The 27,168-nt window shown below is 43.3% G+C and overlaps 2 protein-coding genes across 11 annotated transcripts; one reads left to right on the top strand and one right to left on the bottom strand.

Annotated features, from left to right (window-relative positions):
- Positions 1–402: 402 nt before the first annotated feature.
- On the bottom strand, positions 403–12,256 carry esrp1 (epithelial splicing regulatory protein 1). Of its 6 annotated transcripts, XM_041043563.1 has the most exons (17): positions 12,169–12,253; positions 11,927–12,058; positions 11,274–11,429; positions 11,021–11,137; positions 10,552–10,663; positions 9,876–10,019; positions 9,401–9,455; positions 9,173–9,283; positions 8,893–9,025; positions 8,719–8,761; positions 7,883–8,202; positions 6,686–6,910; positions 6,343–6,595; positions 4,726–4,906; positions 3,270–3,411; positions 2,659–2,748; positions 403–1,748 (listed from the first exon to the last, which is right to left on the bottom strand). In XM_041043563.1, exons 2-17 carry the CDS (start codon positions 12,056–12,058, stop codon positions 1,614–1,616), a joined length of 2,349 nt encoding a protein of 782 aa, XP_040899497.1. In that variant the 5' UTR covers positions 12,169–12,253; the 3' UTR covers positions 403–1,613. The 6 variants fall into 6 exon arrangements, with proteins under 6 accessions (XP_040899497.1, XP_040899496.1, XP_040899498.1 ...); XM_041043562.1 differs by having other exon boundaries at positions 11,927–12,256; XM_041043564.1 differs by having other exon boundaries at positions 6,355–6,595; positions 11,927–12,253.
- A 780-nt stretch (positions 12,257–13,036) lies between these two features.
- virma (vir like m6A methyltransferase associated) lies at positions 13,037–26,828 on the top strand. Of its 5 annotated transcripts, none has more exons than XM_041043557.1 (27): positions 13,037–13,126; positions 13,572–13,684; positions 15,045–15,131; positions 16,409–16,457; positions 16,542–16,704; positions 16,812–16,931; positions 17,433–17,684; positions 18,186–18,916; positions 19,333–19,470; positions 19,548–19,774; positions 19,894–20,421; positions 20,530–20,684; positions 20,766–20,848; positions 21,395–21,488; positions 21,579–21,967; positions 22,059–22,214; positions 22,326–22,561; positions 22,649–22,898; positions 22,997–23,214; positions 23,348–23,477; positions 23,671–23,814; positions 23,920–24,074; positions 24,361–24,457; positions 25,057–25,223; positions 25,350–25,699; positions 26,169–26,324; positions 26,421–26,828. In XM_041043557.1, the coding sequence occupies exons 1-27, from the start codon at positions 13,064–13,066 to the stop codon at positions 26,642–26,644; spliced, it is 5,475 nt and encodes a 1,824-aa protein (XP_040899491.1). In that variant the 5' UTR covers positions 13,037–13,063; the 3' UTR covers positions 26,645–26,828. The 5 variants fall into 5 exon arrangements, with proteins under 5 accessions (XP_040899491.1, XP_040899493.1, XP_040899492.1 ...); XM_041043559.1 differs by having other exon boundaries at positions 26,169–26,318; XM_041043558.1 differs by having other exon boundaries at positions 26,172–26,324.
- The last annotated feature ends 340 nt before the right edge of the window (positions 26,829–27,168 follow it).

The following is a 27,168-nucleotide window of genomic DNA, read 5'->3' on the forward strand; positions in this document are numbered from 1 at the left end:
ACAAGATTGTATTACACAATGCCAAGTCTGCCCTGAGGGGGTCTGACATGGTTTTGTCTGCTTTCCTTCTTTCTCCCCCCTTCCTGCACTCTCTATGCTTCACTTTTCCACCCTGTGAAAAAAAAGGCCATCGTCTCACATAATGTGTTTAGTGTGTGTGAGTGACAATAGTTTCTTTGCCATAGCATGTGTGTGAATGTGGGAAACGCAGAGGTAATCACTGAGGACAGTGTGAGGGAGTTCCCCCAGTTTTGCCTCCAGCCACATTCTGTCATCACCAACTCCACCTGTGTGTTTGCACTGCCGCACTTCACAAACACTCAACAGCACAATAAGTACACTGCAAAGAAAAAGGAAATGCACAGAGAACAAATCGTGAAATTAACCAGCTGGAGACCAGCGGACTTCACATGTTATGTTTATTGTTTTTTCAGCACGGCCGCAGCAGGACGTCCTGAGCAGGTGTTCAAAGTCCTACTGTAGGATGTGTGTACAGCAACATGGAGCTCAAACAGAAACTTTTCAGGGCACAAATGGCAATTAAATTCATGAGATACATATCAGAGATGTTCTTCATTTTCTTTCCCTCTCAACTTTCCATCTACTCGCCAAAGGGATTTCTGTAGGAAAATCTGTTTATTTAATCACATTCCCCAATGTCAGCATAGATGGTGGAAAGAAGACAAGGAAAGTGTGATTGGCTGACGAATCTTTGTGGTCCTATCTGAGGAAAATATGTAATAAAAATGTGTCAGAAACCACCTCTGGCTCCTGATATTCACTCAGTGAGGTGAGAGCTTGTGACATGAAGAATGCAGCCTTGTGATTAGGTTACTGGAACTGGGGCTGCCCTCTGTTCAGATGAGGAACCAAAACAAAAGGCAAGGCAACATTGGCATTACACAACAAGGATGAGAGGAGGGGGTTAATGTAGTGTGAGATGTCACTTTTTTTTTTTAAGTTAAGTCTGACACAAGGATCGGACTATTTGACAAACTCACAGTGTAACATATCGTTCAAAGATACTGCTATTAGATTCTTTAATAGTCTTATTGATTAGCAGTGCATTGATATTTGGCATTATGTAAACATCTTAAAGTTTTACTACTAACTTCTTCATGCACTAAAGCTTCCAATACAATCACTATGTACTGTATCAAATGTATATAAACACAAAATGTATTTAATAAACAGATTAAGTATTAAAATGTATCAACACAGCCATGCATCATACTCATTCTCATCTTTTTCACACTAACACACACACACACACTCTCTCTCTCTCTCTCTTTCACTCTTCACATAAAAGCTTAGGGAAAAGTGTTAGCTCAGTTGCTACTAGGTCATTCTTTTCTAGTTTGGCTAGCAAATATATCCTAATGATTATAATATCATTACATGTTAAAAAAAAATCTCTATAAAGCTTTTAAAATACACACTGTGCAATATAAGACAAAACTGCTATTTCTTTGGCTACGGCCACAATGATTTTGGTATAAAATACATTAATTTCTGTTCTTAAAGATATAAATAACACATCTAAAAGACTATTTTTTAAAAACCTAACAATACATTACAAGTCACTGACACATGACCTTTGTATATGTGTGACCCTACAGCAGGGTCAGGTCCAGGTATTGTCCCACCGGCTTGGTCATGAGAGCGGGCAGGGACATGAGAGGAGTATCACCTCCGCTGGACTGACCAATCAGACTGCTGCTCAGGAGAGAAACGGACTCCGCGGGACTCTAGAGGGGGGTGGAAGCAGAGAGAGAGAGAGAGAGAGAGAGAGAGAGAGAGAGAGAGAGAGAGAGAGAGAGAGAGAGAGAGAGAGAATTATCTCAGGCTAAAACAGACAAACACAGAGCCCTCACACCAGCACCAGATGTTACCCATCACCTTCTTACCCGCCTGAGGGCTACACTTGTAATTACCCACCTATTGTTCTATTATACTACAACACCACCAACTGACCGTTCACTAAGCCTCGCCACTCTTAGGTACTGCTGCTAGGCCTGTCAGACTTTCCTTTCTCACACATATGCAGTTTACAACCATAACAATTACCAAAAAAAATTCTAGTGATTTTTTTAAAAACTGGTCAGCAGTTTAACTAAAGCAGCACACTTTTGCTCTTGTTTTTTTTTGTTGATTAAAAAAAAGACACCACCTTCCAGGTTCATGAAATACCAAGTTAATTTCTAGTCTAGTTCTAGTTACTAAGGTATGACTGGATAATAAGTGTACGAGGCAGGGTTTAGTGAACAGTCAACTGACCCTCTTAGCTAATGCTTGAGGTGACAGAAATCGTAGCCTGTATTTGATAAAGGAGACTTTCATAAAAAGGCCCTGCAGTCGGTCAGAGAACAGCCCTGTCAAAATCATTCAAAACAAAACCCAGTGATTGACTGAAAATCCAAGAAAATTCTTCTAACCACTCAGTCCAATCAAAGATATGTCCATTATTGAAATTCTGTGCGGTTAGTAGAAAATTCCCTGTTTAAACAGAAAATATCACTGTTGTGTGGATCCCTGTAGCCCACGGTGACCAGTCAAGAACCAAGCCGCATCTACAATCACTGTCTAAACTAAATCCCCCTCGCTGAGCCCTCAGCCAATCCTTACCTGCCACCTGCCTCAGACACCTTAAATACACACCCATTCTTTGGGCTGCGTAAGCAATGTCCTGGCCGGGTCATGAGCGTGCACGGGCCCATGGGCGTGCATGAGAGCATCCTCGGGGGCATACTGTGGTGTGAGGAATGGGGAGGAATGACAGAGACAGGGGGCTGAGATACAAGCAACTGTAGAAACTAAACTAAAGACTATATGGACCTGTAAAATCTGTTATGGATGTGAAAGGGGAGTTTGTTCATGAGAAATAAAAAAAAAAAAAATTCAGTCTGACTTTGTCTATTTATGTAGTATAAACTCTGTAAATCCACTGACTTATCATATCCCTGGGATTCTTCACTCACTTCCAAGTTTAAATAAGGCTCGAGTTCCTCTAATTCAAGTCTAAGCAAGCAGCAGTGCATGAGTGACAGAACAGGGAGAGTAGACAGGATAAACTAGTTTGATAGCCTCTGGGCAAAAACAGTGGATGCCTGACAGTACACACCCACAATAGAAGAGGATTTGAATACAACACTTGGACCTTACAGAGAGGAATGTGAACTCTGAAGGAACCGAACATTTTCATGTACAGGAACTGGATGAATAACTAGTTTTTCAGATAAATGCTAAGTTTGTAGAAAACTGTCTCTTACCTGGTATCCCTGCACTGCATTAATGAGGTCTTTGACTCCGTTGCTGTTGTAGGTCAAACCTGGCATGCGCACCAACCCCCCTGGGGAGGAGAGGGAGGAGGGGGAGGGGAAGAAACCTACAGTGGTAGGTGAGCCAGGTGGACTGGAGAGAGAATAGAGAGGAGGTATAGACGGATTGTTACCATGAAAATATCGAAAAAGCAACAAAGGGTGCATTTTTCAGAGCAAACAAACCTCTTAAGAATCATGAGACCGGGAGTAACTTTAGGTGTCATCTGTAAATGACCTGTTTTTTCAAGGACAAAGGGCTCACAAGGGAGAAACAGAGGTCACCAATGTTTACCAAGTTCTCTGATACCACAGTGTTCAGTTATTAACTACCCTTGTCCCACTCTTTCTCCTTGGCAAGATGCATTTCAACAAAGGCAAACTGATCCTCTTTTTCCACTTTGAACAAGAGTCTATTTTTGGTGAATCAAATAGAATCAACAATGAAAACAAGAGGATGTGGAAAAAAAACTCTTGCTAATCTATAATCTATTTCTCACCCAAAGTACATTGAATTTGCAGCAAGTTTTTCCAAACAGTTTTAGGCAATCTTTGTGTTTTTCTGCACAAAAAGTCCGGCAACATTTAACAAGTCAGCAATGAAAAAGTTTTGTTTTTAATTCACCAATATAGAAGTTATTAGTTCCAGTGAGTGTAAGACATATCATGAAATGTTTTAGTACACTAATTTTCTTCAAGTTACCACAATAATACCTATGCAAACAGAAGGCTTAGAAAATCAAACATGTAAACATTACCGGTTTAGTTTCTTATTTGCTTACTCAGCAGCACACAGCCTGCAAGTAAACAGGCTTGTCTGACAGGCTCAGTTTACAGCATGGAAGTCAGTTGGCTCTTAGACCTATTTATACTGGTTATGGCCTGGTTCATTTTATGTGGGAAAGTGTGATTACCACATACTGTAAATTTGCAAACACCCCTGATTTGGGGAAGAAAATCAAGCTCCTGCAAAGTATACCCGGATTTATCAAATGATTATAAGGATTTATCACATCAGTATGCAACCAGAGAGTAATGAAAAGAGACTAATGTTTGAGAGTAATGTTTATTTATCCCATTTAGTCATTTTTGTGGGACTTATCATAACCTTGTCAGTTATTTATGACTGAGAACTCTTAACCACAATATCTCTACAGAGAAATTTGTCATGATATTATTATTATATGACGAGCTGATAAACAGTATTATTGAAATACCACCTAAACCGAACACAAATAATATGAGGAGTGGTTAAATAGAAGAAGGTGAGACTGAAAACTACTGAAAAAACTTGAGCAGAATCCAAATTTAAGTCACTAGACAGACAAATCAGGTAATCAACATGAATGGCTGCATTTTAATGCCAGCAAGCATCTGTGTCTGTTCATTTTCAGCTATCAGTGTTTACCTGGGGTAGTAGGCTGTGTAGTTCATGTATAGCTGAGCTGCGCCCGGGTAGTAGGCATGTCCTGGCGGCAGTGGGCGAGGGGTCAGTAACACCTGACCGATGGGAGGGTACAGAGCAGCAGCGGCCTCCGTAGGCAGGACAGGTGGTGCAGGAGTGAAGGAGTAGGATGGGGGAGATAAACCTGGAGAGGAGAGAACAGAAGAAGAGATACAGGACTTAAAATCAAACAAACAGCAACAGAAGTACACAGAGTCATGACAGTGAAACGCGGTCATTGTTCGCTTCAGAACAACGTTCTCATGCAAACTTGCAAACAATGACCGCCATTATCATCGCTCAGCACCTCACACGTGAATAGTATGTACATATGTTTTAAAGAGTGAAAGCTTCCTTGTGTAAGATGCATTGAACTGGCTCACTTTGAATATCTGGTAGACCTGTATCGAGGTGAGCAGTTTTCAGGTGTGAACCACAGCGTCCCTTATAGTATTAGTGTTTTTATGTGTCACCATCTGTGCAGCTCACTTGTTAGCTACTCTCCAAACAAGTAACAAGCTTCCAGTATTAGTGTAAAGGTCAAGTGAATCAACATAGTTTGAAATTATTAGGATCCCAGAAGTGGTTGTGGATATACTCTGAAGAAAAATAAGTTATATGAGGGAGTACAAAATTTATAATATGTACTTTCTGCCATTTTAAACACATGATAACTTTTTGGCCTTGCTGCCTGAACAGCTTCCCTGTCCTCAAAATGTCTTTCTGTCCATGGGCTAAGTTTGGGTTATATGGAGCAGGGACCTGCTGTCTAACATGTATTTCTGCTCAAGAGTCATAAAAATTTTATCTTGTCCTAACATGGCCTCATCACTACCCACACACGTCTAGCCTTGAATCCCTGCGCTGTGTCCTTTTCACTCGTGTGTTCATCTGCTTTTCATTTCAAACAATTCAAAAACATTAGATCTCGTTTTTAAAAACTAGGAGTGCACCAGTGCACATTTGTAGTGCATGACTACAGACACGGAGAACAAAGCACATCTACGCACCAGCATTCAGCTCTGCCCACCTTTCCCACAGCTCCTGATTGGACAAGCAGAGGAGACGCACACACCTGAGGCGCGTCAATCTATTGAGGCTAAATCCCACAACCACCACTACCAATCTGATAAGACTGGAGAGTTGTAAGCCATGTCGCCATATTAGAGGCTAGAGGATACTGAAGCTGTCTTGCTTACACTTTTCCAACCCTTTCAGATCTTCATGAATTACTCAAGCAGTGGTAAGGGAGTAAAATTAAGAATGAGTAATAAACATGCCGGTGGAAAGATGAACTACAACATTCAATCGGAATGTGTGAACACAGGTGAAACGGTTAACTCATGAGGTTTCTCAGTGCATGCAGATGGGTAATTTAATCACACTAAACAAAGAGGTACCACACTCTCACAAACACACACACACACACCAACGCACGCAGTTTTGAATACTCCTACTCAGACCAGATGTCCTCGTCCTCCCACAGTTCTAGATTGGAGAAAACCCAGCAACCCTGCCCCCACGGCAGGAGCCCACCTACCCTGCAGTCCCGAAGCACCCCCAGCTCCCAGAAGCACTTACGTCTGGACTTACATGGCGGCGGGCTGAGCCCTGTCCCACTCCTGCTCCGGGTGTGTGTGTGTGTATGTGTGTGTGAGAGAGATCCTCCCATCAGCACCAAGCCCATCTCCTCGGCGCTGCAGGGGAACACCTCCACGTAACGGCTGTTGGCCCCACGCTGGCTGGACATCACGTGCTTGTGGAGCCTCTGTGAGGCCTGAAGTGCCCGCTCTGCTGAGGTCATCTGGATGAAGCAGTCACCTGACGGACGACCCTGGAAACAGGCACAGTCAAAAATTTACTGCATCGTTGAGAAATAAAGCCTGTGAGTCTATGGGTGTGTCGGTGCGGTTCTTGCATGTACCTGCTGGTTGAGGACCATGTGCACGCCATGAGGTCTGATATCGTGTGTAAACTCGCCCAGGAAGGTGAGGATGTCCTCTATACTCGCTGTGTAAGGCAGCCCTCTCAGCCTCAGGCAGTCCCTCAAACCACCAGGAGGGGGAAGGAGAGATACCGAGGGTAGCACTGGCACCAAGGGGGCAGGGGCCACGGGGATCAGAGGGGCTGATGAGTAACGGTTCAACACCTAAAACACACACAATTACAAATTATGCACTCTGCCTATAACAAAGACTATCAAGGAGGCAGAAGTGCTGTCTTAGTGGAGTGATTTTCCACTGACACTACTTTAGGGAGTCGTTTCTACACTTCCTCAAATCAGTTTTAGGAAAAACTAAATCGTATACTTTAGCACTGTGATACATAAGTACTTATCAATGATTAAAATTTAACAAAAAGTGCATACACAATGAGACACATAAGCCACGTTTTAACAGACATCTTGTGTACAGCAAAGACAAGTCCACATTGTGTTTAAATGTGTGTGTGTGTGCAGTGTCAGACAGGAGCTGGCTTGTTGCCAGCAGGACACCAGCATGTTTGCATTTCTGGAGAGGACCAATAAAACTACTTAGTCTGCCATACATGAAAGCATGAGGAACGGCCTCTGCATAGATATGTATGTGGGTGTATGCTTATCAGGCCGCAATGATAAGAAAATTAGTCCACGCGTGTTCATCTCAGGGGAGAGGTGCTGGAGCAGTGGAAGACAGAGAAAGAAGCAAGGAAGGAAGGAAAGAGCGAAAGAAAGAAAAGGAAAGAAAGAAGAAAAACAAAACAGTAGCTTGAGTAACTATGTGTACTTATGCACTAAGGAGAGAAACACACACAGTCCACCTTGTTATGCAGGTCCCCACCCTTAAGCCCTATTCCAGTAATTCCTACAACTAACTGCGGAGTAAAGAAGCACACCCATACGCTGTCACTCTCTGCTGTGAGCACGCAAACAAACACAGAGAAGAGAGAACTAAAAACCTTCTTTTTGTCTTTAGAAAACAGACAAGATGAACAAAGACAGAACAATAAACCTTAATCCAAAATGAGGAGACAAATCAAACACTTTACAAATGAAAAATAAACATACAAATGAATCCACAATGTAAAAGTACACGCTGCACAAAGAAGCACGCCCGCATCTTTGATGGACACCCTGACATACCTGTTGGACCTCTGCTGCTGTGCTCTTAAATAGCTCAATATATCTTCTCCCCAGGATTTCCTTGTGTTTCTTCAGAGCACACTGGGCGTGTTCCTCACAGGCAAATAAAACAAAGGCATCACCAGTGGGACGCCCGTCCGGGTAGTGAACAAATAGGATGCCATCCTTCCCTCCACTGACCGGACACGTGTCTTTAAGACCATCTCCCGGCGAGAAAAAGGCCAGCACCTGCTCATGTGTGGCTGTAAAAGGAAGACCTCGCATCCTCACTATGATCTGGTCCTCACGAGACAGGAACATTGCTACCTCATTGGAGGTACCTGCCACACACAAGGACAAACAGTCACACCTGTTAAACCACAAGTAAATAAACAGATATGATCACGCTGTGGACTTCAACAGCATATCGTTTTTCTTCCGTGAGCGGCACACTAATCGTTCGCAGTGTCTTTCATGGCACTGTTTGCCCTTCTGACTATAATTCTTGGGAATTATGCAGGTCAAATGACTCAGTGGTGATCTGTGCATTGCTGACAAAGTTACTACCAACCTCAGACAGAAACAAACAGTCACACTGAAGTCTGGTCACAGTTGCTGACTTAGATTGAAAGATGCCTTAGAGATAACTGGACTGATTATCTCCTAATGGGTGTACAATGTGCAGTCAAAATACTCCTCCCTTCTGAAGTGATAAGTTTTCTGATCTTGCAACAAAAAGTCTGGGTAATTTAGCTGAAAAACATGATGAATGTGACCTCATGGAGAATTTTACTATATACTCAGGTGACTGCTTTTAAGGAAGGCTTGGTTGGGTGTACACAGTTCTATTGCCTCACCTCCAGCTATCTTCAGAAAGTCCTCTCCTGTTGCTTTGTAAACCTGCCATTAGAAGGAAAGGAGTTAATGAAGAACGATTATTATTATCAGTGGAATACCCTCAGTTGCTTGAATATAGGCAGTGTGGCTGATTTACTTCATTTTTAATGATTAGCCAGGTTCAGACAGGTTACCTCTATGTATCTGTTGCCCATATGGTGTTTGTGTCTCTGCAGCGCCAGGTCTCTGTGTTCTTCACTAACAAAACGAACCAGAGCTTCTCCATTCCTTCTTCCTTGAGCATTAAGACACAGTGCAGCCCCTCCTCTATAGACCACAATATACAGACCGTTATAGTAAACCCAATGTCAACAGCAGGCCTCAGAGTATTATCAGTAGATATGATGGTGACTAATGAAAATCAACACAAAAAGCTGTATACGTGAGCATTCCCTCAATATATCCACAACGTACTTGGCAATGTTGAGCCCTCTGAAGAATCGAGCAATATCCTGGTCAGAAGACTGCCATGGCAACCCTCTGGCTCTGATCACTGTGCTGTCGCACACTTTCTCCATCTTGCTGCTGCACACACACACACACACACGTAGACACAGACATTAGCACAGCAGGAGTGGATGTGGAGTTGATTTCAGAGGCAGAGAACAAAAAGAATATTTATCTTGAGCAAACTTCACCTACCAAGTTCCAGTCTCAAACTTCTCACTAACTCTCTCCGCGTTGGAAAACATGTGACCTGTAATCGGGAAGCGACAGAGTTTGGATTCCAAAATCATGCGATTTCAAAACTGCTTTTTGACAGGTCTCAATTGATGGCACAGAAATAAAACATATCTTGGCCGGACATGCAGACATACAGAACTGGGAGTTTCCTTTTAGAATCATTATTTAAATTGACTGATTTATAGTTTTGTCTGTAACGTGTCAGAAAATAAAGAAAATTGAAATCCATCAAATATTGGAATTTCTTTCTTGAAAAATTCCAAAAATAATTAGTCAATTTTCAAAATATCTGCCGATTAACTTTCTGAAGTAATATACTAGTAATATAGTAATGATCTTACTTCTAAACACACAATAGGTCTATATGTAAAACTAACTACTTCCCAGTGTTTCCCTTTTAGTGTCATAGAGTAAAATCATATATGGTACTCACAAAATGGCTCAGAAAGCAGTGCAAGGACAATGTTGGACATGATCTGGACCTGCTGTACAGCTATTTCTGCAGGCAATATGGCTGACGGATCCAGTGTGGCTGAGGGATCCCACATGGGGGGCACATCAACAGGTATACTAAGAGCTGAGGAAGATGCAGTCAAGGAATGCATACAATGAAATAAGGAAAAACAAACAAGGAAAAGGCAAGAAAAAAGAAAAAGAAATAAAAACAGGCAAACAGGCAAGAAAAAAAATGTATTATTAAGCATGTATATGTGGGTGTCTAACTGGTAAAATGAGAGACAAAAAAGAAACTACAGTGAGCAAGGCAACAGACACACACAGAGCGAGATGTTAGTTTTCCTGTTCCAGTGGGTGTGTGGGGTTTGCTCTGTTGGCTAAACACACACTCTTTCACTGAGCACTTGGTAAGGTGCAGCCATTGTTTCCCTATTTGCATTTCAAAACCTCTAGTCCTGCAGCCAACACCCCGTGGCCTATAAACTTCTAATATGTGTGTGTTGTGTGTTTTTGAGCGTAATAAGTGCACACGAGATCAGGTAAAATACACAGAAGAAATACCAGAGCTGTCCAAAAAATGTTAAAAACTGAAAAAAAAAAACAACAACAACATTGCAGTGTAATACACACAAAATCATTCTGTTGAAGGATACATTCTGCCATGATGTGTACATTCAAAGCCTTGAGGTCAGATGTGGGGAAGTGCTTCTTGAACTCTTTCTGAAGGTCAAAGAAAGAGTAGAAACAGTCTGGCACCAGGATGTTCTGGAGAGGGAAGAAATTAAAGGAAAGGATGTGAACACGTGGCCCATCAACAGCTGCCATTTTATTGCTCTCATATTGCTGTTTGCTCAAGCCAATAGTTGTCTCATGGCTTTGAGACATGTGGGAGAATTTCATCAGCTTCGCTGTGTGGCGATGCACAAGTACAGTATGTGCATGGGCGTGTGTCATGTCATTAAACAGGTTTGCAAGACTAGATCTCAGCTTTCACCGTCACAACCAGGAGGACAGTGCTGGCACAACACATCCCTTTGTGGCTGTGTGAGCGCTGAAGGTTCCTGCTGCAATGAGCGAACATCCACCCTGGCTGCGAGGCATTCACCCACCCAGCTCACTCACCTTGCTAGCGGCCTCAGGGTGAATCACTTGGCGGATGTGGAGCTGCCCGTCTGTACATAAACACACGGACGTGCCTGCGCCCGCACTGTTCACCTCATTTGTCAATTGTAGATGAAACTGCAAAGACAAACATCAAACATTTAGGAAAGAAATAAAGACATTCATAATCTAGCTCCAGCATCTCAGTCAGCAGTGTGTCAATAATTACTATGCACTACAAGGCTAAAAAAATTATTTCAGATGATATTATTACCAGGTTTAAAGCTGCCTCAAGGCTTGAGGCTGTAGAGACACAATCAGCTCCAGATCCATTCTCCTCTTCAACGCTCTCCTCCACCACATCCTCCTCTTTTCCCTCTGTCAAGTCTGAGAGGTCAGGTTTAATGAGGAGCTCATTCACCCTGCCCAACTGTTTCACAGAATAAAAAAAAATCATGTCAGTCCTCAAACAGTGGCCCATGTAGAAACTCACAGGCTGTAGAATATACAGTATAATAGTGGTGTGATATATGATTGTGTTAATTGGCAGTTAAACAGATTATTACATAGCTATTATAACAATGAAGTGCAACTAAAGCATAGAACCTGTTTATATGCTATTTAATACCTTACACCTTGCAGTGTACACATCATTTGTCTTCCCATTATGCTGAATAACTTAAGAGCTTATATTCAACTTGTGGATGGTTTTATAAGTGTCAAGAGATGTGTATAAAGAGGAAACTCACCTGACTCGCCATTTAACTTACGATTTAATATTGATTAAAATAATTATTTATGGATGTCGTTTGTATTTCCGACTGGAGTTCAGTTTAGCTGCTCGCTCCTTTATTTACCACACTTCCTGTTTTAGAATAACAATAACAACAATGAAGAATAATAAGTGGTGTAGTAATAGGTTTTTACCTTTTTGTTCTTTACATCCACCAGTTGCCAAACCAACCGCACGAGCTCCTTCTCGTCAGATCCCAGGAGCTCTCCGCTCGCGCCAGATGTGGCGGTGAAAACCACCACCAGGTAGTCTACCTGCGCCGTCATCTGAGCACAAACACCACCAAAAAAACTAATATAATACTACACAAAACTAAAGGACAGTAACTTAAGATAGGCCGGAGAGGACACACGCGGGAGGCAAGAAGTGTAAACACCTTTACTTCGACACCTGAGCGCAAAGGTGAGCTCCGTAAATCCAGGTTTCGTCGCGTGTGAATTATTACGTGAAACCTCCCGCAGTCAACATCTCGGAGTAATGGCTGAACATTTCCCCGTTTTTGTAGTGAGTCTACCTGTGTGACCACGTGACTCTCTACCTGCCCCCTCCCTCCTTCAGGTGGTTTCACATTAGGACGTGGCAGACCACGAAGGGCAGCAAAATATACACTTTTCTGTGTATAATACATTTTATGTATTTGTATGTCTAATGATTTACGAGGCCCGGCAGGTATCGAAGGCAAAATGGTCACCTGTCACCTATTTTAAGTTGAATTAGCGCAGAAACGTTCACCTACGAGTTCACTTTTTAAAATTCCCCTTTTTATGCTTGATATTTTTAGAAATTAAAATAAAATAATGACACATCTTCTTTGAACGGTTCCATTAAAACATGGGACAATCAGAAATGAAATAATCATTTGTATTTCGTCCTAAAACACTCAAAAAACTCAAAGGTCCACGCAGAAATTTTGCAAATATTTTTTTGTCACATAAAAAATAAAATACCTAAAAGCGTAGAGCCTAAAGAATGCCACTAATTATACTTTCATCAACCATATAACAGCCCTTACAACCCCTTACTACTACTACTACTACTACTACTACTACTATTACTACTACATAATAATGATAATAATAATAATAATAATAATAATAATAATAATAATAATAATAATAATAATAAAAAATATTCTAATCTTTATGTTGATGTATACGTTTATTTTATTGTGCATGTGTTCGTTTCTTATGTTTATGTATCGCCGAAACTGAACTTGCTCCGGAAGTGTTCGCCGTTCCGGAAGTTTACCCCGACCCAACAGCAAGAGAGCGATGGCGGGGGACGTTTCTACAGAGCTTCTTTTTCTAGATACGTTTAAACATCAGAGTGCAGAGGTAATATTTTTGACTCATTAACACACTGTTATGTATTTACTTCAGGGCTGCCTGCATTCAAAACTTATATCTTGTTTATTGAAGAGTTTTGAGCAGTGATGCTCAACTTCCAAGCTAACGACATTAACCTGGCTAGCAGTAGTAATAGTATCATGGTTATCATATAACGCTGCAGTTTACAGCTTTTATTCAAACACACGCTTGATAATTGCACAGTTATGCGTACCAAATACAAGTGTTAAACGGGATTTTATACGCACAGTCCTATAACTATGCAGTTGTTTTCTTTTGCATCCTTAAGCAGTTTGTTTGCTAGTTAGCCAGGGGGCTAATGCTAACTTTAAAGTCTCAGCCTGGCCATGTTTACCGCAGAGGGGCAGAAAAGGTGAATGCTCTGGTCTGTTTTATTTGAATGTTTGTAATAATTTTGATCAATGGCCTTCAGTTAACCAACGTGGATGTGGTGCGGTTTCCTTGCGGGGTGCTGATCACAGAGGTCCGGGTCATTCCTCCAGGGATCAAAGCCCACAGCAACTTACCTGACAACAGAGCATTTGGGTAAGGGCTATAATGCACTCACACACATTCAGCTGACATCTTAGTGGGTACACCTATGTTAAACTGATGCAGTGTAATCCAACAGCCCTGCTGTAAATCCTAACGTCCTGACTGTCTGTAGTGTTCAGGCTTTGTTGAAATGTGCATTAGAGAGGTGCAGATTCAACTTTATGGTCTGTCTTTTAGAACTGATGAATTATGTAATATTGAGAACTGTTTCTAATAATTTGTCCATCCAATTTATATTTATAAGGTTGCATCAAATATTATTTAGATGAAACTGAATATTTTAAATATTCACACCTGTACAAAAGTTTTAGGCACTTAAAGTGAAGTGAGGATGCTTTCAAAAATGTATGATGCCTCAGTGTCTTCTGTTTCTTCAAGTATCAAAAGTTGACTCCACAATGATGAAATCAGGGCACTGTGGGGGCCATAGCATCAGTTGCAGGATTCCGTTTTCTCCTTGGCTCTGAAGATAGTTCTTTATGACTCTGGCTATATGATTCGGGTTATTGTTAGGCTGTAGAATGAATTTGGGACCAATCAGATGCCTCCCTGGTGGTATTGGTGGACATTTTTAGCATTACAGCGTTCCCTGGCCTAATGCTGCCTTATATAAAAAGCATTACTACAACGTCTGGTATGCAGATTTAAATTTGGGAAAATTAGAGCACTGGTGTTGGATTTATACTTAGTATCGGAAGAGACCAAGTATCAAAAGTTGGATTGAAGTATCCTTAGTGGTCAGAAATCCTTAACCTCATCACTAATGATATATTGCCTCTGGAGGTGTTTGTTTGCTACAGATACCTGAGATATCTGTGTGTCTGTAGGAAATGGAGAGGTCTGTGGTATAAATGAATGCGTGAGTGAGAGAGTTTGACACCTGATCTCTGTTGTGGAGCAGGTCCTGATTCTCACTGAGCCTGTTGGGTAATGTGTGATGTAATTTAACTGAATGAATGGTGTCAGTACTTAACAATGTACAGAATGGAGTAGATCAGATCAGAGCTCTGTGGGCTATTGATACAGAGGTGAGCAATAAGGACATGCATCGTTTTATATTGTGATATCAATATATATTGATGTGTAATTGATTTTCTAGTAGTTGAGAAAATGATTTTTAAAGCAGTTCTGATCACTGATTTTAATATATTCATCCATCTTAAACTGGAATGTACCATGGCATAAACTGTTTAACAGATAATTTTTTTTTTATTTTGTCCCTCATTATACATTCAGTATCACCTTTATCTGGTACCCCCCTTCCTCTATATGTGTATCAAAAAGAAACACTTCTCACACCGCATGAAGCCTGAACTGTCTCATTACTGTACGTGTGTTCTTGTGTTTCCAGAGAGACGTCTCCTCATGCCTTCCAGTTGGAGCTGTTCTTCAATAATGTCACCAAACCCAACAGTCCCACCTTCCACAGACTGGGCAGGTCAGAATGATTTTCACTCTTGCCCCTTCTCGTTTTGTTTTTGTTTTCCTCCGAGCCTCACCTCATTTTCCATATCTGTAATTCCTGATCAAATCTTTAAAGGACTTAAGATGCAAAAGTCTGTCTCACCTGTAGAACCAGTCATGGGAACATTTGAGTTCTGTTCTCAGAGGCCAGGTTGCACCCACCCATACTCAGGTTTCTTTGTTTCTCTGCTGGCTAACTGGTCTCTCCAGAAACTCAACCCCACCCACATTGTAGCTGAAAGTGACACAAAAACTCTGAGGTTCCAGTGACATGGATCAGTGGAATTCTTGAGTCAAGCAGTTTTATTCTAACCCCATAATAACAGAAATGTGCTCAGTAGCACCAGAGCGTAACCTAAATATAAACATAAGTATGACACATCCGAGTTATTATCTCTGAAAGTTGGGAGGAGATGTTTTTTTTTTTCACTTGTCTGACTGGTATTAAAATTGCTTCCAAATGTTATAAACAGATATGACTGAAATGTTTCTGGACAAATATTTATTAGCCAAAGAATCAGTTTGGTCAGATGGGGTGGTGATGAGGATTTAGATAATCCAGATTACCATGATAATGCTGTTTTGCTTCATTTTTAAACAAGATGAGTTTTTCATGGCATGTTTCTTTTTTGTGGCATCGTTGGCCAAATTGGAAGCCACCATATTACAGTTTCATGGTGTGTGATTAAGGCCAGTCTTTACCAACATTTATTTTTTAGAGGCTTTAAAAACAATGCTATGTCTCCTCAGGATTCATTGCAATATGACACCAGGTTGAAACCAGTTCAAGGACTGAATCTTCCTTCTCAGATCATTTTGTTTGAATAATTTACAGAGGTCTGTAAATTTTCTGTAATATGTTATGTGTGAAATATGTAAAATATGTTTTTTTTTCCTGCATAAATATCCTGTTAACCCCTTGGTGGGTCCTAACCCCCCCTTTAGGAACCAGTGCCTTAGACTGCAGGGGGGTTATGACCTTTATTAGACAGTGGACAATAGAGAGCTGATAGAAAATGCAGGGAGAGGGAAATACAGGGCATGATAAGGAAGTGCTTTTTAGACATAATTGCACAGCAGTTCTGTGCTGCTTAGAAAAAGGTTTATCTAGAACAGACAACTGCAAAAAAGCAGTTATTTTCAAAATAGTATCTGTAATGTGAATGATAAACCTATGGAAAAGTACTTCAGTAATTCAGTTTATATTTTCCCTCGTGTTTTAATCTTCCCTTTCTTCCTCTCTACCCTCAGTCTGGAGTATGACGAGAACAAGTCCATCGTTTTCAGACCCAGTGGAAAGGTAAATGGTCATCCACAAACAAAGTCATTTCAGTGTTTTCTCCCTATTTGATTTCTGAATAATTAAACAGGTTTGTGTGAACAGGTGAACACAGACGGCTTGGTGCTCCGGGGCTGGTACACCAGTCTGACATTGGCGGTGTATGGTACAGCAGAGCGCTCACATGGACATGACCAAGATTCACCCCCTCCACCCCCACCCCCACCCCCTCAACAGCCCAGCGGGCCCAAGAGGATTGTCAAACAAGGTGAGCATCATTAAGCTGAACCTAAACATCCGGTGAGTAGTTTATCCCTCCTTTTCCCAGATTTGCTTGTCACATCCTAAATCTCTCGCACTGCTTGTCTTTTCCAGACTGGGAAAAAGACGACCAGTATAACGGCAGCCCACCAAGACCAGCACCCAGAGGGCCTCGTACTCCACCTGGACCTCCACCTCCGGATGACGATGATGAGGAGCAGGTCCAAGTGACAGGTCAGAGCTGTGCATCTGTGACAGAGAGACTGCATTAGTTTACTAAAAAAAAATGAGTAAACTAATGCATAAAGAAATTTACATTTAGTATTTGTTACCTCACAGCTTCTTTGTTGGTGTTTATATTCATTCACATTAGTTTAGTCACAGTGTGACACTGACTTCTCTTTTAGCAATGTAAAATAGAGTGATAGCATGGTTGTACACGTTTTAGCTCTTTTAATACATTTTTTGTGCTTTGAATTATTTTATACAATTGTTTATGACTAAGGTTCTTTGTTTTTTTTTGTTTGTTTTCATTTTTCTTTATTTCTCAGTTGCTTTTTGAGTTACCTTCATAAACATAAAAATAAAACATGCAATACCAGTATGATCCCTAAATTGATGTGCAGAAGCAGACCTTTGTTTTTGTAATACACAATACATTGTAATTTTTAAATGTGCCCTGTGGGTATTTTGGCTAAACTGTGTGTCCTCCAATTTGTGCTGTGACATTCACAGTGGGCGTGGTCAAAGATGAGCCGTGCGAGGGGCGTGACGACTACCTGGAGGCCGTGTCACCTGAGAGGTCCCTGCCTGCTGATGAGACGTACTCCGATGCTGAACAAGAGGAAGAAGGCGATGAGGAGGAGGATGAGGAGGAGCAGGAGGAGGAAGAGGATGCCCGGACAGAGGGGAGCGCTCCGGAGGAGGAGGAGGAAGAAGAGGAGGAAGAAGATGAGGGTGAGGACGAGGAAGAGGAGATGGAGGAAGGTAGGGGAGTTCTTATGTGAGAGTAGGATAGGATGCAATCCCAAATGGACTCTTGGCCCTGAACCCCTTGGTACTGCAAACTCATCAGACCTCCCAGGGGGCCACAGGAGAGGGGTCCATTTGGGACTGAGTGACAGTTCAAGAGAGTGTGTGCTCTGGCATGCTGCCTCCCATCTACAACCGCTGGATTCTCCGAACTCTCAGCTAGCCTCGCACGGGCGTACCTCACACATCCTCACAGCCATGGCTGAGCTTGTGCTGTAGTCTCATCCTGCATGTCAAACTAACCCTGCATGCCTGGAGTGATGCTGCCATGTGTGAATAGGTTTGTTGGGGTATGCATTTATGAGCAAGCAAGGGAATATGTAGAAGTCATTGACCTCCTCATTCTCATTCATTCACACACACCCAGATGAATGCTTGAAGCATCTTTCAAATTTCTTTGGAGTAAATTGACTTTGTCAAATTTTCTTTCCTTTCCTGTTTCTGCCATCCTACCAGGAGATGACGGTTATGAGCAGATTTCCAGCGATGAAGACGACTTGGATAATGGTAGCTTCAAGTTGCCTGCCTTTGACATGGACTACACCCCTGAGGACCTGGCATCTGTCCCACCTGTCCAGTATGACCCCTATGAGCGAGAACTCAGGCCGCTGCTCTACTTCACTCCTCCTTACAAGACTCGTTTTGATACCCAGTTTGAGAAGGCCAGTGTGGAGGAACCCAGGGATGCTGGTGATACAAAAGGACCAGCAGGTGGAGAGGAGGCTGAGGCTGTTACCCAGCTGAAAGAGCTACTGGCTAGCATCGGTGACGACAGAGATGCTCGTTGGGTCACTGCTCTAGAAGAGGCACCTGGACTATTGGCCAAAGGTTTGGCTTATTTAGTTAAACAGGGAGAGGGTGAGGCGGAGGATCCTGTTGAAGTTTTAGTCAAGTGGGCTCTCCAAGCTTTGAGTATGGAGATTGCTCTCACACAGCCCATTGCTCTTAACCTCAGACAATTGAAGGCTGGTGCCAAGCTAGCATCATACATGGCAGAGTGCCCACAGGGCCTCACAGCACTGCTGCGTGAAGGGGCTCTGGGTGTGCTGCTGGAGCTAATCCACGCGGACCACGTCTCTTCCACACTGAAACTGAGCATCCTGAGAGCTCTGGATGCTCTGACTAGTGCTCCTGATGGGGTGGAAGCTTTCCTACAAGCAAGAGAGTCGGAGAAGAGTGGTTATCAGGTTAGCAACAGAAGTATACAAACTTCAGAAGCTTTTCTTTGTTGACACTATGTCAGTATAGACAGACTTTTCTCTAAATTTCTTTAACCTGGATCCCAGGTTGGATTTTCTCCAGAGCGAGAGAACAGAAATGCAATAAAAATTCTTGGTATTCGATTTCACTTCAAAATGAAAAATATAACTCCAAATAAGACCATGTCTACCATTTGTTATGATCCAAATAAGAGCCAGCCTTTAAATACATCACATATTGAACTGATCTTGTTATTGGCCCAGAGGTGAGTCCACCTCAAAGACTCACAGACCCGTCCAGCCTTCACATTTACAGAAAGCAATCAGGAAACACTGACAAGCAAGCAATATAAAGCATTGTTTTTCTTATTAAGATTGATCACAGAGCTTTACGTCCTTCACAGCATCTAGTCCAGCTGTTCCTGCGTGAAGAAACAGTGAGGGTCATAACTGCTGGCAACGCCATATTACAGAAAAGTCACATGTATGAGGTACTGGGTGACCTACAGCGCACAGCAGCAGCATGGAGTGAACAACAGCAGGTATACACACACACAGGTATGTTTGTAACGTCCAAAAGTCTATATATTTTTGTTCTGATCTCAACTATCATCCACAGGAGGAGATAGAAGATGCTGAGAGCCCCATGGAGGAGGAAGCATCGCCAAACCCCACCCCTGTGAGCGAAGCAGAGCTCGATAGGTTGGCAGGGGTTTTGGAAGAGTTACATCACCTGCTTGAGACGGCCCCTCACTGCATGGTCCAGCCACCTGGGAAAGCCTTCCCAACTACTGCAAGAGTAACAGGACCACAGGAGAGAGACGATCCATATCCAACACTGTATAGGTGCACATTCAGACACACACGACCTCAAACCCCACACAGTACAAAATCTCAGTCACAAAGCTGAATGTAGTTGGAACTCATTGATTTGATATATAAAACTGCATTATCTCCTTTCTCAGGTATATGCATGCATGTCACTTCCTGGAGAGCATGTCAGTGGTGTTGTCGGCAGCTGCAGCAGCTGGGCACTTAGGTGTCACCCAAGCGGTTAGAGAGCTGCTGCGCTTCCTGTCGGTCACTCAGTCAGGTCTGCTCTTCCTTCTGGCCCAGCCCACTCCCAGCAACCTGCTGCTGCGTCTTCTGGCGTCGATGGCAGAGGTCGAGGGCGAGGAAAGCACGTTTACGGGAGGAGAGGGAGCTCTCACAGGGCCAGGGTTTGGCGAAGAGGGCTTTAATGTGTGGCTAATGCAGGCGCTGCATGCTCTGCAAGGTGTGTCAGAGCTCATGAGCCATGTGGCCACAGGAGGAGACGGGGGAGCTGGGCTGGAGGAAGGTGACAATGCAGAGGTACTGAGCATGCTCCATGCGCTCTACCTGATGACCTTCACTCAGACTGGTCGCAGTGCCGTGGCCCATGTTTTCAGCCTGGAAAACAACCTTTCCTGTCTGGTGACCCTGCTCCAGCACCACAGCAAAGATGGACAAGGGTACAGCTGTTTTCTTCTTCTCCTCCTCCTCCTCTTTCTTTGTCACTTCATTTTGTTTCAAGCAACTTTGCATCAATGTCTGATTATATTTTGACTTTTCTTCTTCAGTGAGGCGAAGGCTCGCAAAGCAGTGACGTATAATTATGCCTGTATGCTGGTGTTGCTGGTGGTGCAGAGCTCTAACGAACTGCGGATGATGGAACAATTTGCCGCTCCGCTACTCACATTAGCCAAGGCTGATGACACCAATGCCAAGTTACAGGGTAAGTATTACCGATGTAGCACCCATGTATCATCCCATATGAGAAAGTTTTGGTATGAATGTGTGTGTTTTTGTTTTTCAGAGCTCAGTAAATGGCTGGAGCCTCTGGAGAAACTTCGCTTTGAGATTGGCAGCATTCCCACCCTCATCGATTACATTAAACAGGTAAGTAAAGCAACATTTTGCTACGTTTTCATTTTGAGCTTCATCCTGCTATATTACCTGCAGACAATCCTAACAGCAGCTGAGCTATATTAAGTCAGTGAGTGATAAATCTCTTCAGCTGGCAGTGTTTGGGTGGCTGCCAATGATTTGTCTATAACATTTAATTCAGGGAGTCTGTTAACTGTTTCAGTTGAGGAATCAAGGTTTCTCTACCTACACTAACCAACGGGCTTAATCGTATTTATTCAACTGATGTTTATAGAGCTGATTCAGTATAATAATCAGATGAAAACAGTTCGCTTAAAGCTCTGAAACCTGCATAAGAAACTATAGTAACAACAAAGCTGTTACCAAAGCAAAAAATATTTTTAAGCCACTCAACTATCTGTCCTCGTCTCTAATACTGAAGCCGTATCTTCACACTGCAGACTTCACTGACAAGCCTGAACTGCTCAAACATATACCTGCTCTCTAGCATAGTCAGGGCAGTATGCAAATAAAGAGTGCCATGTGTCTTTTTAAACGTGTGTTTTCTCTTGAATTCAGAATGTGGAAAATGTGTTGACTGCTGAGGGAACTGGGCTGGTCACTGCACTCAGGGTCCTCTGTCACATCGCGTCCCCCCCTCCTGCTGTGGAAGGTAAGGACACAAAACAGGTGTTCATTAAACCAAAAAACTAAAGTAGAATATTGTGCACATTTTTTCACCGTGTCTTCTTCCTCGCTGCAGGTCAGCAGAGGGATCTTAAGTGGAGCCTTGCAGGGGTCCAGCTGTTCTCAGGCGAGGGTCTGGACACGTGTGTGCGTGTCCTGCAGAAGCTGTGCAGCGTGTTGCTGCAGCCATGGCGTGTACACGGACACATGGGCCCCACGCCGCAGCGCTGCATGATCCTCAGTATATGTATCAGCACACTCAAGTTGTTGCGCACCATGCTGACGGAGTTGCTTCGCGGGGGGGCTTTCCAGTTCAGGGACACGCGCGTGGCCAGCGTGTTGGTGACGCTCCACATGATAGTTTGCTCCATCCCCGCGTCTGGACGTCTGGACGGGGAGGAGACCAGAGTGCAGGCACTCATCGTTGATGTGCTACTCACCTTCACGCAGGGTGTCAATGAAGAGGTGTGTGAGTTTGTTTGATTAGTCAATAAATATGTTACAGAACATGCCATTGGTTGTCGTTTTTCTGAGACGATGTGTGTGTTTGCTACAGGTGACTCATACGGAAGAGACTCTGGCCAGTAACACTTGGTCTCTGATGCTAAAGGAGGTGTTGAGTTCACTGCTCAAAGCCCCTGAAGGTCTCTTCTCTGGTCTGACGCTGCTGTCTGAGCTCCTTCCTCTCCCACTGCCAATGCAGAGCACTCAGGTACCGTCACTCACTCTGTTTCACTGCTCACTTATCTATGTTGTACTTTGCTTCACCTTTTGAAAATGACTGGGTGAACGTGTTTATGTGGACTTACTGCTGTATCTGTAGGTGATATCAGTCCAAGATGTGGCTGTGGCCTTAAACACAAGGAAGCTGTGGAGCATGCACATACGGGCCCAGTGGAAAGTGTTTTCAGAAGCGTTGAGGTGTGTGTGTGCAACCAGCTGCCCTCCTCTCTTAGCCATGCTGAGGAGAGTGTGTGTTCAGCTGGCAGACCTGTCCTCACCCACTGCAACACTCATCATGAAGACCCTGGTGGAGCTGCTGCTGGAGGAGCTACAGCCGTAAGTGAAGGACACTCACACACTCAGTTATTTGTGTTTATGCTGCAAGTTTTGTACTTTAACTGTAAAATAATGTCTTAACTGCAGGGCGGAGGGGAAAGGGGTGTGCTGGGGCCAGGCCCTGCGTCTGCTGTCTTTGATGGATGCCTTGGTGTCACAGAGAGCTTGTAAGAGCGCAGCGTTACACCTGCTCTCCGGGGCTGTGTCTGGAGATGAACAACTGGCCGATCTGTTCCCCTTGCTTCTGTCGCTGTTGGTTCCTCCAGCTGACCACTCCTTACAGCAGCAGCAATGCAGCGAACTAGTGGGGACAATATTACAGTCACTGTGTGACCAGGTAAGAAATGAGGTGCACATAAAGGCAAGCAACACATGTGAACAAGTCGGCACAGGGAGAGGGATAAAGCCTAAAATGGAAATCTCTGTCTTCATCAGGACATCTCCCTGGTGGTAACTCCTCCTGGTGAGAGCTGTGTGTCGGAGGTTGAACAGCTGGCAAATGCACTTCCAGGGCGAGAGATGATGTCAGCAGTGTGCAATGCCTTGTTGGAGGTTTTGGGGAATGCAGAGAGCAGTGTCCCGCTCCTTCTCACCTGTATCAGGACTTTGACATTCCTCACAGAGCACGACTACGGACTCTACCATCTCAAAGTGTAAAAGCAGATGCTCCCTTCTTGTTTCTCGGTCTCACCACTGTCTCCCTTTAAGATCACTCCTCTTTCTACAAGGCATAGCGAGCGTCTCTTTGTCAAACAAGACTTTGATTAAACTTTATCTCTGTTTCAGTGCTCTGAAGAAACATGGTGCGGGCCTGTGCTCACTGTTAAAGAGGTTGGTTTCATTTAACAAGGATTCAGCAGATCTGCTCTCAGCTCTGCTTGACTTCCTCAGACAGATTCTCAACACAGAAACAATGGTAAGTACATAGTTTTATGGCTGGTTGAAGTAACTAGAAATTATTGTTAATAACATTTTGAAAACGGAACTTTGAGGTTTTCATGCTTACAGTAATCTCAAAAAGTGCTACAAGTGATGCTACAAGCAATCTCTTGCAGAGTTTCTTGTGATAGTTGGGTTTTATTGTTGGATCTGTCTGTGTTATAATCCAGTGTGTTGAGGAGGGTCAGGGGTCTGGTGAGGAGTCTTCCTTCTCTCCTCCTCCGCGGTTGCTGTCAGGCTCTGAGATGAAAGCTCTGCTGCAGTGGGAAGAGTCCGAGTCACATCCACTCCCTACTTTGGAGAAACAGATCACGGTACAAATGATGCACACATAACATGTTTTTTGTTTGTTTGTTTTTTTAGAAGATAAGGGTTTGTTTGCTGCCTGGACATTCAACTTACTGTTTATGTGTTTGTAGAAACTGTGTAAAGAAGATGAGTCACTGGAGACCATGTTGGAAAATGTGATTATTCTGAGGCAGACGTTGGAGACAGCCACCGACACGCCTCCAGCAGCTGATACTGAGCCCACTCTGCCAGCACCTGAGACACTCGGGGCCCAGTTTAACCACAGGTGCGACCTCTGGATGACACGAAATAACTTGGATCAAGATTTTTCTGTGTGCTTTTTTTTTTTTTATGTACCCGCAATAGTGAAGCATTTACAATCCCAGCCGAGGAAAATGTAGATTTAAAATGACTGAATGATCTGATAAGATATTCATAACAAAATTGTGTAAATGTGACTTTTAGTTTTACAACTTTCATTGAAACTAGATCTAGAACTAAACCTGAGACACATGAATTAAAAGGAACTGTGAGATAAACTAATCATCACCTGTGTGCATTGTTATCTGTAGGACAGTGTTCATTCTGTCAGAAGCTCTGGATGAGCAGCTGAAGGCTCTGTGGTTCTCTCCCTTCCAGACTGATGACATAGAAACAGACCTTGATATGGTAAGTGTGTATGTGCACATACATTTCCAAGATTCTCAGGAAAAGGCATAAGGGCCTCACAATAATGGCAAAAATTATTATCCTGATTATTTTGTCACTATTATTAATCTTGTTTTATTACCTTGTGTATAACACTATTTTTTGCACATTATTTCTTGTTTGTCAGTGCAGTGTTTGTCAAAGTAATAGCAGGCATAATGCCTACCTTATTTACATAGGATTAACATCAAGAACTAGAATTTGGGCACTAAAATTAGACATTTAAAATAAAATAAAACAAAATTAAAATTCAAGATAAAATCAGCCAACCCATGAATGCCTCCTCCTGTGTTACTGACTGTCATTCTCATGAATTTAATAATAAATAATTACTGCATAATTGCTTCATTACTATAGTGACAACCCTGAGGCAAACAAGATTGTCTGTGCTTGTGTGGAAAAACTGGTTCAAACCAAAGCATGTCCAAATGTTAGACACTAATCTGCTATAAATTAAAACATTTGCATGTTCAGGCTTGACCAGACTCTCTGGATTCATAGCTTAGTTGCAGGTATTGCTACATTTCTGCAAATTGTCCCTCCTCCTCTCTGTTCGGCAGGTGAAGGTGGATCTGGTGGGTCTGGCTCAGGGCTGTTGTCCAGAACTGGACCTGAAGGCAGAACTGGAACGCTCCTTCCTGTCTGAGCCCTCTTCTCCTGGTCACACCAAAGCTCCAAAAGGCTTCAGACTGGGCAAACACAAGCATGAAACATTCATTACATCAAGGTACAGTTTCAGTTTTTGGCTGCATTTAACTTTGTTTTTTTTTTTCCCCATATCTGGGCTGGATACTTTTCACAGAATCTTGTTTCATTAAACTTAATGAATGTCATCTCTTTCATGTCCATGCAGTGGTAAATCAGACTACGTTGAGCCTGCTAAAAGAGCCCACATCATGGCAGCTCCACGTGGCCGAGGAGGTCGAGGAGGGTTTGGACAAAATGTTTCCCGACCCCACGACATCTTCCGCCAGCGTAAACAGAACACTTCCCGTCCTCCCAGTATGCATGTGGATGACTTTGTGGCAGCGGAGTTTAAAGACATTACGACCCCTCTCGGGCTTTTGCCCCCTAAACGACCGCCCAAGAGCTCCCCCAAACCCCCCACCAGAGGACTCTTCGCTGGCAACAGAGGCAGAGCTGCCTTCCACAGCCAGACTCGCTTTTTCACTCCACCACAACCTAAAGGTGTACTGCTGTCCGGTAGGTGCACACAGCAGACGCACATATTCAGTCACACAAACATAATTATACAGACAAACCATGAAATCAGTTTGACACAAAAATCTGAAGTCAGAGTTCACTTACTTGCTCTTTCCATAGCTTTCACTTCTTCTCATGTTCTTTATCAGCAGACGAAATTTGCTGAATCCTTATGGTGATTTTTTCCGTTGTCAACTCCCCATCATGTTGTATGTGGAGTAACCTTTTAGTTCCATGCTTAAGTCGTGTGATAACTGTCTTCATGAAAACTGAGCAAACTTCACTCAGTGATAAGGATGGTGAGATATGGTTAAAAGTGCTGGAAAAAGTAAGGGGACCTCAGGTTTTATGTTGAACTATTAGTCTGTTGTACAGTATTTAGTAGTAGTTTGGAATTTTTACACACAGTGCAGGTCAGAATCACTTCTTCGCCAGTAGAGGGTGACAGATCTTTTCTTCTGGGGTTCAGCAGGTAACTACGCTCGAAGAGAAGGAGGCAGAGGTTCATCATGGAGCGGCCAAGTTCCAGCTGTCACTCACAGAGGAACCTACAGTGAACCCCGCGGAGGCCAGAGCAACTTCACGCGTGGACCGCTGCCCTCCAGACAACCCCCAGCAAGTATGTGTAAGGGACACTTATGTGCACGTTTGCCATGGTTTTGCAGCATGAATTTCCAAACAGTGAGCTAAAAACCTGATGCTTTTGTCTTCTCCTTTCCAGGCGCGTATCGCCTGGCTCCTCGGGACCGAGCTCCGCGGGGCAGAGGAGGCACCGGGCTGTCGTGGCTTAGCGGAGGAGGAGGTGGCGGCAGTGCTGGAGGAGGAGGCGGGGGAGGTGGTGGGGGAGGAGGAGGTGGGGGGAGAGGATCTCAGGGGAGCAAGTTCAGTGGTGGGGGAGGGAGCGGAGGCGGCCGGGGCAGACATGTTCGCTCCTTCACCCGGTAAGTTCACCTGGGCAATGACTGCAGCCTTTCATGGCAACAAATGGACCAATCAGGATATTATATATTCCGTCTCCATGGAAACGTGGTGGGATGATGTTGTCGCAATGACGTACAGACTCTGTATTGATGTTTTATTGTTTTGTTATCATGAGTTGTATTCAGAGAATAAAGGTGATAGGAACTGAGCTGTTACTTGTGTTTTTAAGCGAACACCTAACAAACTGAGGCAAACCGTGACCATGGTTACCGGTTATAAGTTTTGGCAAGTGAAACCTTTGCAGAGAGATGGATGATGTGCAACATGAGTTGAACCTACCTACCCATGAACCTAAAATAGCTGTTGCTTACTGCAACTGCAGGACATCCAGGTCACCATTCTGACATCAAAGGTTATATTGATACTTGCAGTCCTGTTGTCTTGATGGAAACTATTACAAGACACATTAGGTTTCACCACAAACTGCACTATATAACATTAAATCTATGCCAAGAGTTGCTTTATATGCTTTGTTTTTCTGTAGACTG

This window comes from Toxotes jaculatrix, chromosome 8 (genome assembly GCF_017976425.1).
Source record: "Toxotes jaculatrix isolate fToxJac2 chromosome 8, fToxJac2.pri, whole genome shotgun sequence".
NCBI lineage: Eukaryota > Metazoa > Chordata > Actinopteri > Toxotidae > Toxotes > Toxotes jaculatrix.

What these genes read in the sequence shown, in the direction of transcription:
- esrp1 (XM_041043562.1), bottom strand. Translation starts at nt 12,058, where the DNA reads ATGACGGCGCAGGTAGACTACCTGGTGGTGGTTTTCACCGCCACATCT. An exon ending in AAGTTTGAGACTGGAACTTG is followed by an intron (nt 9,284 to 9,400) that starts GTAGGTGAAGTT and finishes GTGTGTGTGCAG; the next exon opens with CAGCAAGATGGAGAAAGTGT. An exon ending in CAGCAGCAGAGGTCCAACAG is followed by an intron (nt 6,911 to 7,882) that starts GTATGTCAGGGT and finishes TGTGTGTTTTAG; the next exon opens with GTGTTGAACCGTTACTCATC.
- virma (XM_041043557.1), top strand. Translation starts at nt 13,064, where the DNA reads ATGGCGGGGGACGTTTCTACAGAGCTTCTTTTTCTAGATACGTTTAAA. An exon ending in TTTTCAGACCCAGTGGAAAG is followed by an intron (nt 16,458 to 16,541) that starts GTAAATGGTCAT and finishes TTGTGTGAACAG; the next exon opens with GTGAACACAGACGGCTTGGT. An exon ending in CTTTGGAGAAACAGATCACG is followed by an intron (nt 23,815 to 23,919) that starts GTACAAATGATG and finishes ATGTGTTTGTAG; the next exon opens with AAACTGTGTAAAGAAGATGA.